At 39.9% G+C, this 14,167-nt stretch overlaps 1 protein-coding gene across 6 annotated transcripts in view; it reads right to left on the reverse strand.

The window, feature by feature from the left end:
- The window catches only part of clec16a (C-type lectin domain containing 16A), a 63,760-nt gene that overhangs the window by 41,607 nt on the left and 7,986 nt on the right, over positions 1-14,167 (reverse strand). For 5 of the 6 annotated variants that reach the window (XR_014605517.1, XR_014605518.1, XM_084109893.1 and 2 more), the window contains 3 exons: positions 13,090-13,140; positions 12,859-12,972; positions 4,212-4,443 (listed from right to left, as the gene is read on the reverse strand). Coding sequence is in view for 4 of the 6 variants with exons in the window: in XM_084109893.1 (XP_083966019.1) it covers positions 4,212-4,443; positions 12,859-12,972; positions 13,090-13,140 (397 nt within the window). In the remaining 2 variants the exon portion in view is untranslated. The remainder of the gene's footprint in view (positions 1-4,211; positions 4,444-12,858; positions 12,973-13,089; positions 13,141-14,167) is intronic. The other variant, XM_084109892.1, reaches the window with a different exon arrangement.

Consider the following 14,167-nt stretch of genomic DNA (forward strand, 5'->3'; position numbering starts at 1 on the left):
TGGACAGGTGTCTTTATGCAGCTAACGACCTCAAACAGGTGCATCTAATTTAGGATAATAAATGGAGTGGAGGTGGACATTTTAAAGGCAGACTAACAGGTCTTTGAGGATCAGAATTCTAGCTGATAGACAGGTGTTCAAATACTTATTTGCAGCTGTATCATACAAATAAATAGTTAAAAAATCATATATTGTGATTTCTGGATTTTTTTTTTTTGATTATGTCTCTCACAGTGGACATGCACCTACGATGACAATTTCAGACCCCTCCATGATTTCCAAGTGGGAGAACTTGCAAAATAGCAAGTAGGGAACGACACGGGATTTGGGAAATCGACTGTCGAGGCCCATGTGTCGACTTTTTGTCGGATTGTCGGCCTTTTTTTTCTTTTACTTTTTTAAAGAGCAGCAGCAATGTGGAGGGTGGAAAATATTCTACATCAAGGTCCGAAATTAACACCCGCCAAGCGCCAAATGCGGGTAGATTTTCTGTTTGGCGAGTAAATCTCAAAAGGCTATCCACCACACTGGCGGGTGAATGTTCATAACAAAATATGAAATTTTAATCGCGCACGCAAGAGGAGAGAGAGAGCGAGTCCCGGCCGCGCGCGCACTCACCATTCAGAGCGGTCAAGCTTCCCCGTACTTTTTGACAAGCGTCCTTGACAGAGCGGCCAGAGCTTCTTTGCAGCTCAAGTCGGCGGCGGTGTGTACGTACAGTTAACGTTCTTTCTGTTGACGGCGCTTAGGAAAAAGCTCCCGCCACTGGAAGAAGCTGTCGCCGCCCATTTGTGTCCTCCTGCGCACCCATCAAAGCCGTGCAGAACGTCTTCAGCACTCGCGGATCGTGCATATTTCCGCTGCTGCTTCTGTTTACACACCATGGTCGTTCTTTTCTCGAGAAAAGGAGTTTTCTCATAGCGTTTGCAACGCAATACTCGTTCCTTTATCTCTCAGGGAACCGAGGTTAAAGTAACCGAGGAAATGTAATAAATTAAAAGCCAAAAAAAAAAAAAAATGCAATTTGGAAATCCCACAAGCCCCGCCCCCTCGACATGTCGACACTCTATTTTTTTTGTCGAGTGGAGCATGTGTCGAATGTCGGTCGTTTTGTCGAGAAAAAGTCCCATCCCTAATAGCAAGGTGTTCAAATACTTATTTTCCTCACTGTATCTGTATTTAGTACAATGGTCAGGATGGTACGTAGGTGTAGTGTTGCTGGTTGCAACAGCACTGCTGGACTGCATAGCTTTCCAGCAGACTTGGAAACTAGGCGCCAGTGGTTGCATGCACTTGGCCTGGAAGACTGTGAGTTCCCAGCTAGAGCTCAAGTGTGCAACCTGCATTTTACGCGGGATTGCTTCTCCAACGCAATAGAGGTGGAAATAGGCTTCTCCATACATCTCGCGCTGAAAAGCGACGCAATGCCAAAAGCTGCTCCTCCTGCATGGACTACACCACTGCAGCAGCGTCTTGATGTGAGTGATCATATATTTTTAATCACAATTTATGGTTAGGCTATTATATGTGAAATTAGTGTTTAATTTTATTGATAAAGCAATCTTTTCACACAAAATTATATCTTTATCAGATAGGCTGAAGCTTTAGAGCCATTTTGCATGGCTATGAGTGTATACTTGGAAATATCCAAGTATATGATACAGCTTTCATTCTTCAGGTCAATCATATTCATGAGATGGAAAATCTGTTTGAATGCGGTATCTTTGTCATAGTAATCTTTCAATGGTTAAAGTTTCCACAGTCACTGCATCTGCTGCACTTTATTTTGTACCTTTTTGTTTAATTTGTTTATTTTTGTTTACCTATTTACCTTATCTGTATGAACCCTGGTTTTGTGTATAGTACTTATTAAATTAATTAACTGGACTTAACACTCTAGTCTTGTCATATTTCATAGCTATACCTTGGGTATCTCTCCCTACAACAAACATTCTCTACCAGGGACAGTGAGCTGCAGTGCCCACAGGTGCACCTGTTGAGACAGAATAATTTGTAATTGTAGATGGAGACTTGAAATCTCTGTTTTTCGCTTAATTATTAACACTAAATCATACCAAAATTAACCTAAATGCATGGGTTTTAAATGTTTGATAGTTCGTTAGCATTTGCTATGAGCATTAGCCTAATTTTACCATAATGTTTTACCACTCAGACACTGGCCCCATTCTCCCTTGCGCGGCTGCTTCACTAGCATTGTCGGATGCCGATCGCGATGTGGGAGTTAAGACCGCAGTTTGAGCCAGCGGCTCAGGTGAAGGTGGGGGAGAAAAGTCCTCGACTTCAAATGGCAGCTCTGTTGCAAAGCTACTTGCGTCACTCCAGTCACTCTCCATTTTAGCGAGTCTGACAGCAGCTGTCAATTAATCCGTCACTGCGGGTCTCAGGTGCACGCCCCCCGCTCAGCCCCGCCCTCGGTTCATCCCCTCTATCTCCGCTGGGGTCTGCCCACTTTTCAAATATTGCCAGTGGGTGGAGTCAGGCTCAGACCAGGGGTTTAGTTACCCTTTAAAGGATTAGTCTGTGTGTCTGTTATTTGCATATCTCTCGAACCGTTAGTCCGATGGATTTCAAACTTGACAGGTGTCTTGCTACGGGCACGAGTAAGTGCAGTGCCAAGTTTGGCGTTGTTTGGATTCTGTTTATTTCTGAATATTATATTTTATTCTGGTGCGCTTAACGTTTTCGCTACTGTGTAATAGTAGCCTATGCTATTCACCAACTAAACAAATCCTATTCAATGCGTTCACAGTCTCTTTCACGGCCATCATTTGTAGTAGCCTATTCACAAACTGTTTGCTCAAGCGTAGCGTTTTCTGTGTAGCCTGCTCCCTCAATCGTGTAGTTCAATTTTCCATATTTATTGTATGTCATTATGTCAGTATCAGTATTTGCTTTCTACCATGCACAAATAAAAATGTCACTGAACTTTTGCTGTGTAAATATGTATATATATGTATTTATATATATGTATATATATGCATTTATATTTATATATATATATATATATATATATATATATATATATATATATATATTTATTTATTTATTTTTATATATATATATATATATATATATATATATGTGTGTGTATATATGCATGTGTGTATGTATATGCATGTGTGTATGTGTGTGTATGTATGCATATATATACACACACACACACACACACACACACACACACACACACACACACATACATACACACACAAGGGTAGCCTTGGGTTACTTGAAAGCCAAAGGTTGGAAAAGATTGCTGTAAAAAATAAAACTACTCTAATTTCTCAACACCTAATGAACTTGCAAACCTGGTGAAGGGATGTAAAAAAGAAAAAAGTTGCTCACAAAGACAATCCTCAATCTTATTTTTGTTATTTTTGAGTTACTTCAATGAACTTTATCATGAGTTATAGCTGGCTGTGAGTCAGACGTGGGGAAGGACGACTAAAGGAATGAATCATCACACAGAGGAGTGAATACAACAGGAGATAGGGCTTAGCTCACTTTCCCTCTCAATTCTGACAAGATTAAGGTGATACAAAAATGTTTCTCAAGGTGGGAGAGGGTGGGGGTGAGGTTTTGCCCAATCGGAGAGGTGGAGAGCACAGAATGAATGTGGACCAAAGTGACCGTGTCAAAACACAGAAATGACGTGAGAAGGTGGAGTGCTCTCGCAACTGGCAAAACTTGATATAGCCAAGTAGGATGTGCTTCTGGATTAACACTGTCATTTTTGTTGGTCCTGGAACAACATTCCCATGAAACAATCAAAGACCAAACCCTAATTTTCACCTAAAACCGTCGTGAAAGGATTATACTATTGTTCAAATCAATAAGCTGAGGCATAAAATATCCTAAAATCTGATTGGTTGATAGGATTATTGCTCCAACCCATATCCTACTTGGTCGGTCAATTACAATAAAACGGTCTCCTTTTGAATTCAACGGAAGAAGTCAGTCATGCAAGTTTGGAACAACATGAGGGTAAGTAAATTACACAATTCTCATTTTCGGGAGAGCTTTCCCTGTAAGTATTACCATACATTTGTGCAGACTGCAAGACTTTTTTAATAACTCGAATTGGTGCATCTGTAAGGTCAGTTTTGAGAGCAGAGCCACAGCCAAAGTGTGGTGTGATCCAAAGAATGGAGGGTCAGTCAGTCATGCTGGGACATTCATCTAGTGCTACTCACCTTCCTTGTCCCCACTTGTCCTGCTGGCCTTTGAACTAGCCTCTGTACCTTTAGCCTTTTCCTTCTCTTCTTCCGGCCCTTCCTCCGATCCTCGCTCTTCCTCCTCTTCCTCGCCCACGTTCTTGTAGTTGGGTCTTTTCTGTGTCCTCTTCCTCCCACGCTGACGACTCATCTCCAGGGAACGCTCCAAACTTTCTGGGGGCTTGGTGAAGCGACGAACACCAGCATTGCTCTAAAATGAAATGACAAATTGGATGAGGCATATGACTAATATGTCCAATATTTGAGGCTCATGAAAAGTTTTCTTTCATAATAAAAATAAAAAGTATAAGTGTGTGTATACACACTTTTTATTGTTTTATTTTTTATTTTATATTTTTTTCCCATATATTGATCAGGTCAACCAGACAAAGTACATCAATTCACAGTTTGGAGGATTTCGAATAAACAGAAACTTATTGTCTTTCAAACATTAATAAGCTTTATTAGGAACATTTGAATATAAAAACAAATGCAATATTTTCTTCCATTTAAAAAAAAACATATTTACATAATGAACCTTTTGCTGCTTGATCTCGACAAAACATATTCACACATTAACCATCTTGGATAACAGCAATAGCTGCTTTTACAACGTCTGCAGAACTTAAAGAGGCAGTGAAAGGAAAACAGTCTCTGGCTTCTCAGAAACAAGAACCCGCTAAGACAGGAAACAGCTGCCAAACAGCCTAGGACACATTTGGTAAGTGCAACATGGACAGCAGTGATGTTTACGAGGATCTCCAATAACTCATGTGAGATGAAGCACTAAGCAGTTGCTGTTGGACAGCACACCGAAGGACCCTCAACCTCATTCATGACGACCACACAAGAGATAAGACGTTCATTCTTAGAACGGCAGGAAAACACAGTGAACAATCACCTGCTCGTGGTCTCACAGAAGCGCTATAGCACTCTGAACCACTCGGTCTGCTCTTCAAAGAATGTCTGCAAGGATTCAAAGAACCCACCTCTACTGTTTCAAAATGTAAGGTGATGTTTCTCTTCAAGTTTGAGAAAAAGCAGCTTTGAGAAACATAAATTGTCTGGTAGCATACAAATTAAAAACAACTCTCAAAGAAAAAAAAAAAAAAAAACAGGACCACAACCGGTCACACTGACACGGTATGAAGAACATGCGCCTTGCAGCTGAGAAGTGGAGCGCTCAGTAGGACGCCACATTTGCAAAAAAAACAGCCATCTGTGGTCTGCCTGTGGTCACAGACTTAATGAGTGAATTCTATTCAAAGTGCAATGTACATCACCAAGACTGAGCTATTTACGAGAAAAGACTGAAGAGATAAAAGGCAGCTGATGACCTCACTCTTTGTGCCACTGCTGTCAAGATAAGCCGAATATTTAAAAAAAAAAACACATCTAGAGTTTACTAAAGGCGAAAGTGTGGTCGTCTGATACGTTGCATCCCCTCAGATATGTGTGACATCATTTTAAGAATCAAAACAACAGGTCTGTGGCATCAGACTGATGCGAGAGCCAAGCGAAGTGACCAAGTTGCATTCAACAGAACGCTTAATTGTGACAACCACTTGTTGAACTTCCAGAAACAGGTTGCTAAAGCATGCCACTAGGCTACAGGTGCGCTTCCAGCAAACTGCATAGCAGGTGTGCCTTTGCTTACACATGCACCCTGCTCTCTGTGCAGCATGTAAATCATATAATGAGAAAACAGGAGAAGCTTCTAATACGGTAGCGGTTTTGCCCTTCATCTCTGCACTACATAACTTCATACTTCCTGTCATCTGCGCAAGGACCTGTTTGAAATCCTATTCTACACATCCGACGTCTCTGTTGGTCCCTTCTGTTCTCATCCTCTACCTGCGGCTTGTGGTAAAGGAAGGTCATGTGATGTGTGTGTGCATGTGTGTGTGTTTGGGTGTTAGAGGGTTGCTGGTAACACACAGGTACAAGCACCTATTTCACAGGCCCTTACGGGAAAGGAAAAGTAGGTTAGAGGCAGTGTGATGACGGTGTAAGGCAAATCGCTGTACATCAGAGCAACGAGAGCCACAGCAAAAGACAGACCAAAACTCTGCATTTACATAAGGATTCCCACCGGTTTCCTCAACCGAGCTCTTCACAACATGCCACAGCCCCACAACAGACTGTGTATTATCTAATCTAAACATTGATGGTCTGATAAATAACAAAAAATTTGTTTGGCTCAACTAAGTTTCAGCTTAAATGGAGACCTTCGGCAAGAAATGGAAAGATAAAATGAAACTCGCGCAGTTCATCTCAGTAATTCACGAACCTTTTGGAGCTAATGCATTCAGTTTCTAAAGAAAGAAAAAAATAATAATAATATGGAAGTGTTCTCTCACAAAGCAAAATATTTGTGCACCGTGGAATACTAATACCAGTACAAGGACAATAAAGAGCATAAATTTGAAATCTTGATATTGTGAATCAGAGATTCCTAGAGAAAGCAGTTTTTGCATAGTGAGATGTTTTTGCTGCTGTTATCTGATGGTCTTTGTTTGTACAAAAATACAATATTTGTTGAGCTTTGATAACATTTTGTAATTCAAAGAGTGCAAATTCCTTTACCTATCTGGATTTGATATATAGATCAATTAAAGAAAGCATCAGTAACAAGGTCAAAACTTATGCATAAAATGCAATTAAATAACATATTTAACCAATTAGCCAATCCGTGCCGAATAGCAGCGTTATTGTCGGCTGGGTCAGGAATTAAAATATGAAAAAGTTTTGCAGATGCAGACAGAGTTTTGTTTACAGTACATGGCAGCACAGATATGCATGGTGTCAACAGTTTCGTGCAAACCAAAACAAATGTAGCAGTCAGCAAAATTACTTCATTTCACGGCACTCATGCAAACTTAATGTCATTGTTGTGATCTATTTAGCTTCAGAACAGTATCGTTTATTTAATCTACCATACAGTAAAAAAACGTGTCTGCAGCTCTGGAATTTGTGTTGATATACTGAACAACACCTGCAAATCATTTTTGTTTAAATATCTTTTCCTTGAACTGCTCTGAAATTTCAGTCACAGGTCGCATAGGTTTAGGGAAGCTGGGGTTGACAGATTACCGTCAGCTTGTAAAAAAAGGGTCAAGTAGAGCAGGCTGTGGTTAAGACTGAGAGGTTAGACACAGAAACAGACCGCAGAAAGGGGCAGAGAATGGGAAAGGGGAAATGGCTTTTGATAATACTGACACAAATGAGTAGAGAGACTGTTTCCCTGAAAAGGCAGCTTGACTGCCTGTTTCATTTTTTTTTTTTTTTTCTGATGATAAACATACATTTATCAGAATAATACAGGATGGAGTACTGATGTATATCTACTATTCAAGGCTAGTCAACTAAGAAACCTGATTAATTTGAAATGGCTTACTTAGTGAATCAAACAGTTGAAAGCTCTGTAGTTTCTTAGCATGGCCACCGCTTGTGGTCAATTGTGGATGGGCGGGGTTTAAGCGTACTAAATGAGTGAAGAAGTCCAGCATACGTCAATACAACACATGCAGGGAATATCAATAACATGCATTTAGAAAAAGAAGGGTACATTTTTATTTCATGCTGACTTTAAAATGGTATTGATTTCACTTTAAACGCAGTTGTTTAGAAACAGCCCAAAAGATATAGATTCAAATAATCAAGGACCAATGGTGATAAGCCATCTTCTATTTATTTTAGGAAGTAAATGACGTCAGATGAGAGGTTGCTATGGTGTTTAATTCATCAAAGTTGGTTCAAATCCCCAACCCTAAGTATAAACAATAGCAAAAATGAATTATCAGCTAGTATTGCCCAAATTCTACATCACTGCAAAAATATTTAAACTCTAATCAATGAAATGCTACTAACATCTACAGTTCAAGCAAGCATGACATTCTCCTCACACACCCTCTCAGAAACAAATATGACATTTAAGTGATTTTGTTTTTGCTAGGTACAAGAGAACGACTCAGCGCGGCAAACATTCGGGACGCTTTTATTGCAAATATTTGCATATGTGAATATGCACGGCTTGGCCCGGATTCTGATATCCAGACAATAGAAAAAAAAAATATATAGAAAAAAACAAGTTATGTGCTACAGGCTGCACTACACAATCAGTCTCATATCCACCTACACGCTGCAGTGATGTCTGCTGTGCAGAAGACTTCAAAGCAGCCCATTAACACCACTGATATCGCAGGGTTCTTATCTGCCTGCCTTACCTCAGTGTAAATACCCTCATGAAAATAACAAGAGCACAGGCAAACCACAAAGAAGAATTCGCTTCTCCTCTTCAATCATCTGGTCCACAGACTGGAGAAGCGGCATTTCAAAACTATCTGTTTTCTGAGAAGCTTATTTGGGGGGGGGGTCTGATACGCATCTTTTATTAAAAAAGGGCACAGTGAGACTGTAGAGCTTGACTGACATATTTTAAGCGATGAAGAGACATGATAACATTTAGCAAGTTAATCGGACACATCACTGTAAAACTGACACATTGATTAAACTTTCCTTGAGGTAGAGGAACTTTTGGCTGATGTAGACAGCTCATTTGCCACCAAGTAAATATCAAATATCAGTCACAAAAAAAAATAATCTTGCCGTGCTATATTTATTTCACTTCTGAATTCTAAATCTAATGAGCCGTAGATAACATAACAAACAAAAATTACCGTTATTTTCCAGTCTATATATGTTTAGCCAGATTTTGTGCTGCAAACATCCATGACAGCTTTTAACTTATCCATGCTGGCAAACAATCATGGTGCCACCCGACCTAAATTATAAAAATGATTTTAGTACGGCCATTCAAAACCCAAAGGTCAATCATGTCACATATAAAGTGATCACCAACAGAATAATTTTTGGCACGGATGAATGTGTAAAAAGATAAAAAGATACCAGTCGTGTCTAAAGTGAATGTAAACAGATATGGCCAAAAAAATAATAATTATCAGATATGGTCAAAAAATCAAATCTGTGCATTAAGACTGGCAGTGTAAACGTAGCCTGATAAACCCCTCACTGCTTATGAGAGTGAGACAGATCTACCAAGTGCCTGTAATTGAGGAACAGAAATAAATGCCCTTTAAACTACATGCACTTTCATATGGCTGTAATGCACCAAGATTCATGTGCCGCTTTGACCTTCACATAAAAAGCAAAAAAAAGAAGCAGTTTTACAAGGTTGCTATGAAACAAGAAGAGTGGGAAGCAGGGCTTGGGCGATATGGCAAAAAATATGATCACACTATATATTTTTTTCATATTGATCGATATAGAGATTTATCATGATATATTAGGGCTGTCACTTTACGTTCGAAAATCGATTGCACAATCGATCGGACCAACCAACACAAGTTTCGAAAACGAAAATAGGGAATCGATTTTAACCAAATATGCACACTATTAATTTTAAACGAATTAAACAAATAAAAAAGATAGATGTAACAAAACTCACAAACAAGCAGAAAAAGAAAATAAAGAATTCCGAAAGTGCAGTAGGCGTTGCGAAAGCTAAAAAGAAAATTCCCACCAATTTTACGCGCCTATAGTTTCAATCGGTTTCAATTGGCTGCTGCTGATGTTTTGCCAAAAAAATGGAGGACAACGGCGATCAACCTGTGCGATGAGAGAAAAGTGATAACCCCTAATAACTTGAGGAGTTCGATATGGAAGCACTTCGGGTTTTGGACTGTAGATCAAACTATGAAGAAGGACAAAGTGGTATGCAAACTGTGCGATCGTGATTTCCCATATCACAGCAGCACTTCAACTATGAGGGGGCATATACAGCTTCATCATCCAGATGAATACAAAGACCTAAACCTGGTAGAGCCACCTGCTAAACAGCCAAGACTGACAAACTTTTTCCCCCCGTCTGCACCTCTACCTGCTGCACAGAGAGAGGCTATAAACTCGAAGCTCGCAAAGTTCATTTGTCGAGACATGAGGCCAATTAGCATAGTGGAGGGTGAAGGTTTCATTGATTTTGTCCATGAACTTGAGCCGAGATACATTATACCTAGCCGAACCACAGTAACTAAGAAGATTGCGAAAATCTATGACACTAGTCGTGAAAACATGCATCAGATTTTGAGTGGCAAAAACGTTGTTCTGACTACCGATGGATGGAGTTCCCTCGCTACAGAGGCATATATCACAGTGACAGCACACGTCATTTCAGAGACTTGGGAACTCCACGTTTTTGTACTGCAAACGAAGCAGCTGAGAGGTAGCCATACAGCAGAGAATGTCCATTTCTCAGGCATATTGAGGGATTTCGCAATACAGTCTGATTCAGTTGCTGCAATCACTACCGATAATGCACTTAATTATGTTAATGCAGTGGAGCAGCACCTGGGTGCTGTTAACATACTGTGTCTGGCCCACACAGTCAACCTGGCTGTACGCAAGGGGTTAGATGTCAGAGCCATAGACAACTCTTGCTAGGCTACGAAAAACTGCCCCTCATTTTCACAGATCCACTACAGACAGCCTCTTGGAGGATAAGCTAGGCCTAAAGCCAGAAAAGCTAATCAATGATGTGTGACACGATGGAACTCTACCTACGATATGATTTATAGGGCATCTGAGCAACAAGCAGTAGTGGCAGCCATGACATTTGACAAAAAAAAACCCTGAGTGGCGCCTGGTTGAACAGGTTCAAGAGACACTTAAACCTTTCAAAGTCGCCACCCAAGCATTGTCCACATGCAAATACCCCACATCCTCAGCTGTACTGCCTTTGCAACATGTACTTTTGTCTCAAGTTGAAAAAAATCAGGTCAGAGTCAGACGAGAGGTCTTGCCTGAGGGAAATGGCCACTAAAATTGAGGCAGATTTGAGAAAACGCTATGACCCCAAAAAGGAAGCGACATTTATGCTTTTGAATAAAGCTGCTTACTTGGATCCTCGGTTTCATCTTTTAATTCATTTAATGTAGGAACAGAAGCAACAAGTGCACGCGAACATTAGAGAGGAATTGGCACTGCAGTCTGGCGATAATGATGAACCCGTGGAGCCATGCAGCTCAGAATCAAGCAGGGGAAAGATGGCCTTAACAGCAATGGGGGATCTGTTTGGAGACATCTACACAAGGGGCTACGAAAGAGCGAATGACGTCGAAAGCGACCTCTTACAGGAGATGATTACTTATGAAAAGGAGCCACTATTGCCAGCTGACAGCGACCCGCTTTTGTGGTGGAAGATTGGAAGTGTCCCTGGGACATCAGTGCGAACGGAGCGCGTCTTCTCAACAGCTGGACATATAGTGAATAAAAAACGCTCTGCTCTGGACCCCGAAAATGTTGATCGACTTGTTTTCCTGTCCAATATTTTGTAATAGACCTAGCCTTATTTGCACGTTTCATTATACGCCTGCCTAGCCTAAGTATCGGTTACGTTCAATTAAAAAAAACACATGGGCTGTTTTCGAGTAAGTCAATTTAAAGTTACATTGTTTCAGTTTCATTCATGTCTGTAATGGATTGAATCATTACGTAAAATAATTTTGGAGATTTTTGAATAGCCTAAATCATCAATGCAGCCCTGTTGTAGACTGCGACAGATGTTTCTAGTCCACTGTCTGATTTGGAGAATGTAGCAGCCCTGCGCGTTTATCCTGCACGAACTTCACGTTCAATGTAGGCTAGTCCTTCAGTGAATTTTAAGTTTTATTTTTAACCTCTTTTCATGGGCTACAATCGCCTACGTAGGCGAAATTTGTTTGACATTTCTACCCATAAACACAGCCATGTTGAAGCCTGCAGTAATGTTTTTCATTGATGTTATGGCAGTCCACTCTGTTTACTGTTTTTCGAGAATGTTGCACTCCCGTTTGCCATTGTGCACAAAACTTCACGGCAATAAATCATCAGAAATATTGCTGACTTGTGCGTCTCAAGAGCCTTCTTTACGTTTGTCCAATGCCTGTTAGTTGTCCATGGATTGGCCTATATTTGGCCTATATGGATTGGTAATACTGTGTAACTGTCTGCTGTTAAAAGAAGTTCAACTTGTGTTTTTTTCTTGCATTTTTAACCGCAAAATGCATTTTTTTGTGAGAACCGGCCCTTAATCTGTGCATTTAGGAAACCCAAACCAGTTTATAATTGACGTTGCATTACCTTTTTTCAAAAATGTCCTCTGCTTTAGAGGGTAATGCGAGTTAGGTTTCGCTTTCGCTTTAATTTCACTTGCCAGCTACCTACAGACTGATTGACTGATCGATGTTGTCGCGTTTATTTCTGCTGTGTAATACACTAGTGTTAATCCATATCTAGTAAAAATGTCCAGAGCTTATCATCGTTATCGACATAAATTTTATTATGATCTCGATATGATATCGCCCAGTCCTAGCGGCAAATGTGCAAAGTTACTGGTAAAAACAGTGATTCCAAATGCAGTGATATCATTCTAGTTTGACATGTTTAAGTGTTCATAACACAGTGCCAAGGTCATGAAAAAGGCATTTAAAACAAGATTTTTAATCGACTACGAGTCACTTGTTCCCTACTTAAATCGTTCATGGCTTCTTGTAGGGATCAATCCTGAATCCATCTGGTTACCTACTGAATAAACTTCCAAATGAGGATGCCAATGGGCAAATGTACTCACTAAACTCTTGTGAGCGCTCTGTTCTGTCTGCACGGTGAACACCGACAGGTCTCCATTCAGAATGACATCGGCCAGGGAGTGGACGAGCGGCTGGTAGTGGATGATTAGGAACACCTATGACAGTGGGGCATCATATGTTGTCACTTGACCACATGCATGCAGCTCACAGTGTGTATCGTGGCTATTCTACACATTGCAAGTCTCAACAAAAACCAAAGTATGTTTCTGTACCTGTGACAGCAGGTAAAGCGACACCTGAGGGTTGATCTTGCGGTCTTCGGACTGGAAAAATAAATATTGTCATCTTTAGCATGTATACAAGTTTGTTTGGAGTGGAAATAGCCAGAAATTACATCATCACCATCCTTGGTTCACTACTATATAGCTCAAAAGTTTAGGGCCAGTAAGATTTTTTTTGTTGTTGAAAGAAATTAATACTTTACAGCAACATAAAAAAAAATGTGTCAAAAAAACGTTTTCAACATTCATCAATGTTTATTGAGCATCAAATCAGTATATTAGAATGATTTCAGAAGAATCATGTGACACTGAAGACTGGAGTAATGATGCTGAAAATTCTGCTTTGCCATCACAGGAATTCATTTTCAAAATATATTAAAAAAGAAAAGAGTTACTTTAAATTGTAATATTTCACAATATTACTGTTTTTACTGTATTTTTGATCCAACAAATGCAGCCTTGGAACGTATAAGACACTTCTTTTTTAAGATACATTAAACCAATCTTAACAACCCCAAACGTTTAAACAGTACTAGAGTATTAAACATTTCTATTTTTGTATTAAATGTTTATTTTTGCAGTGCAGTAAGGATGTATCTTATCACAATTAAACTTCTCCATAATGCTGTAAAGATGTATGAGTGAACAAGTGACTACAATCTCTCAATTTAATTGTGAAAGTGAAATTTTGAACTTTTGCATGCTGAACTTTATATAACATTAAGGGGTGGTTTCCCGAACAGAGATTAAGCCTAATCCTAGACTAAAATTGCCCTTTAAACCAGATTTACAGAAATCTGCTTTCTCGGTCAAGGCTTTAAATAGTCCTAGATTTAGTTTAGTCCAGAGTTTAAACCAAAATACCAATCAGTATCTGGTGTGACCACCATTTGCCTCACGCAGTGCAACACATCTCTTTCGCATAGATTGATCAGGTTGTTGATTGTGGCCTGTGGAATGTTGGTCCACTCCTCTTCAATGGCTGTGTGAAGTTGCTGGATATTGGCTGGACCTAGAACACGCTGTTGTATACGCCGATCCAGAGCATCCCAAACATGCTTAATGGGTG

Source organism: Abramis brama, assembly GCF_963993115.1.
Source record: "Abramis brama genome assembly, chromosome: 1".
NCBI classification, from domain to species: Eukaryota; Metazoa; Chordata; class Actinopteri; order Cypriniformes; family Leuciscidae; genus Abramis; species Abramis brama.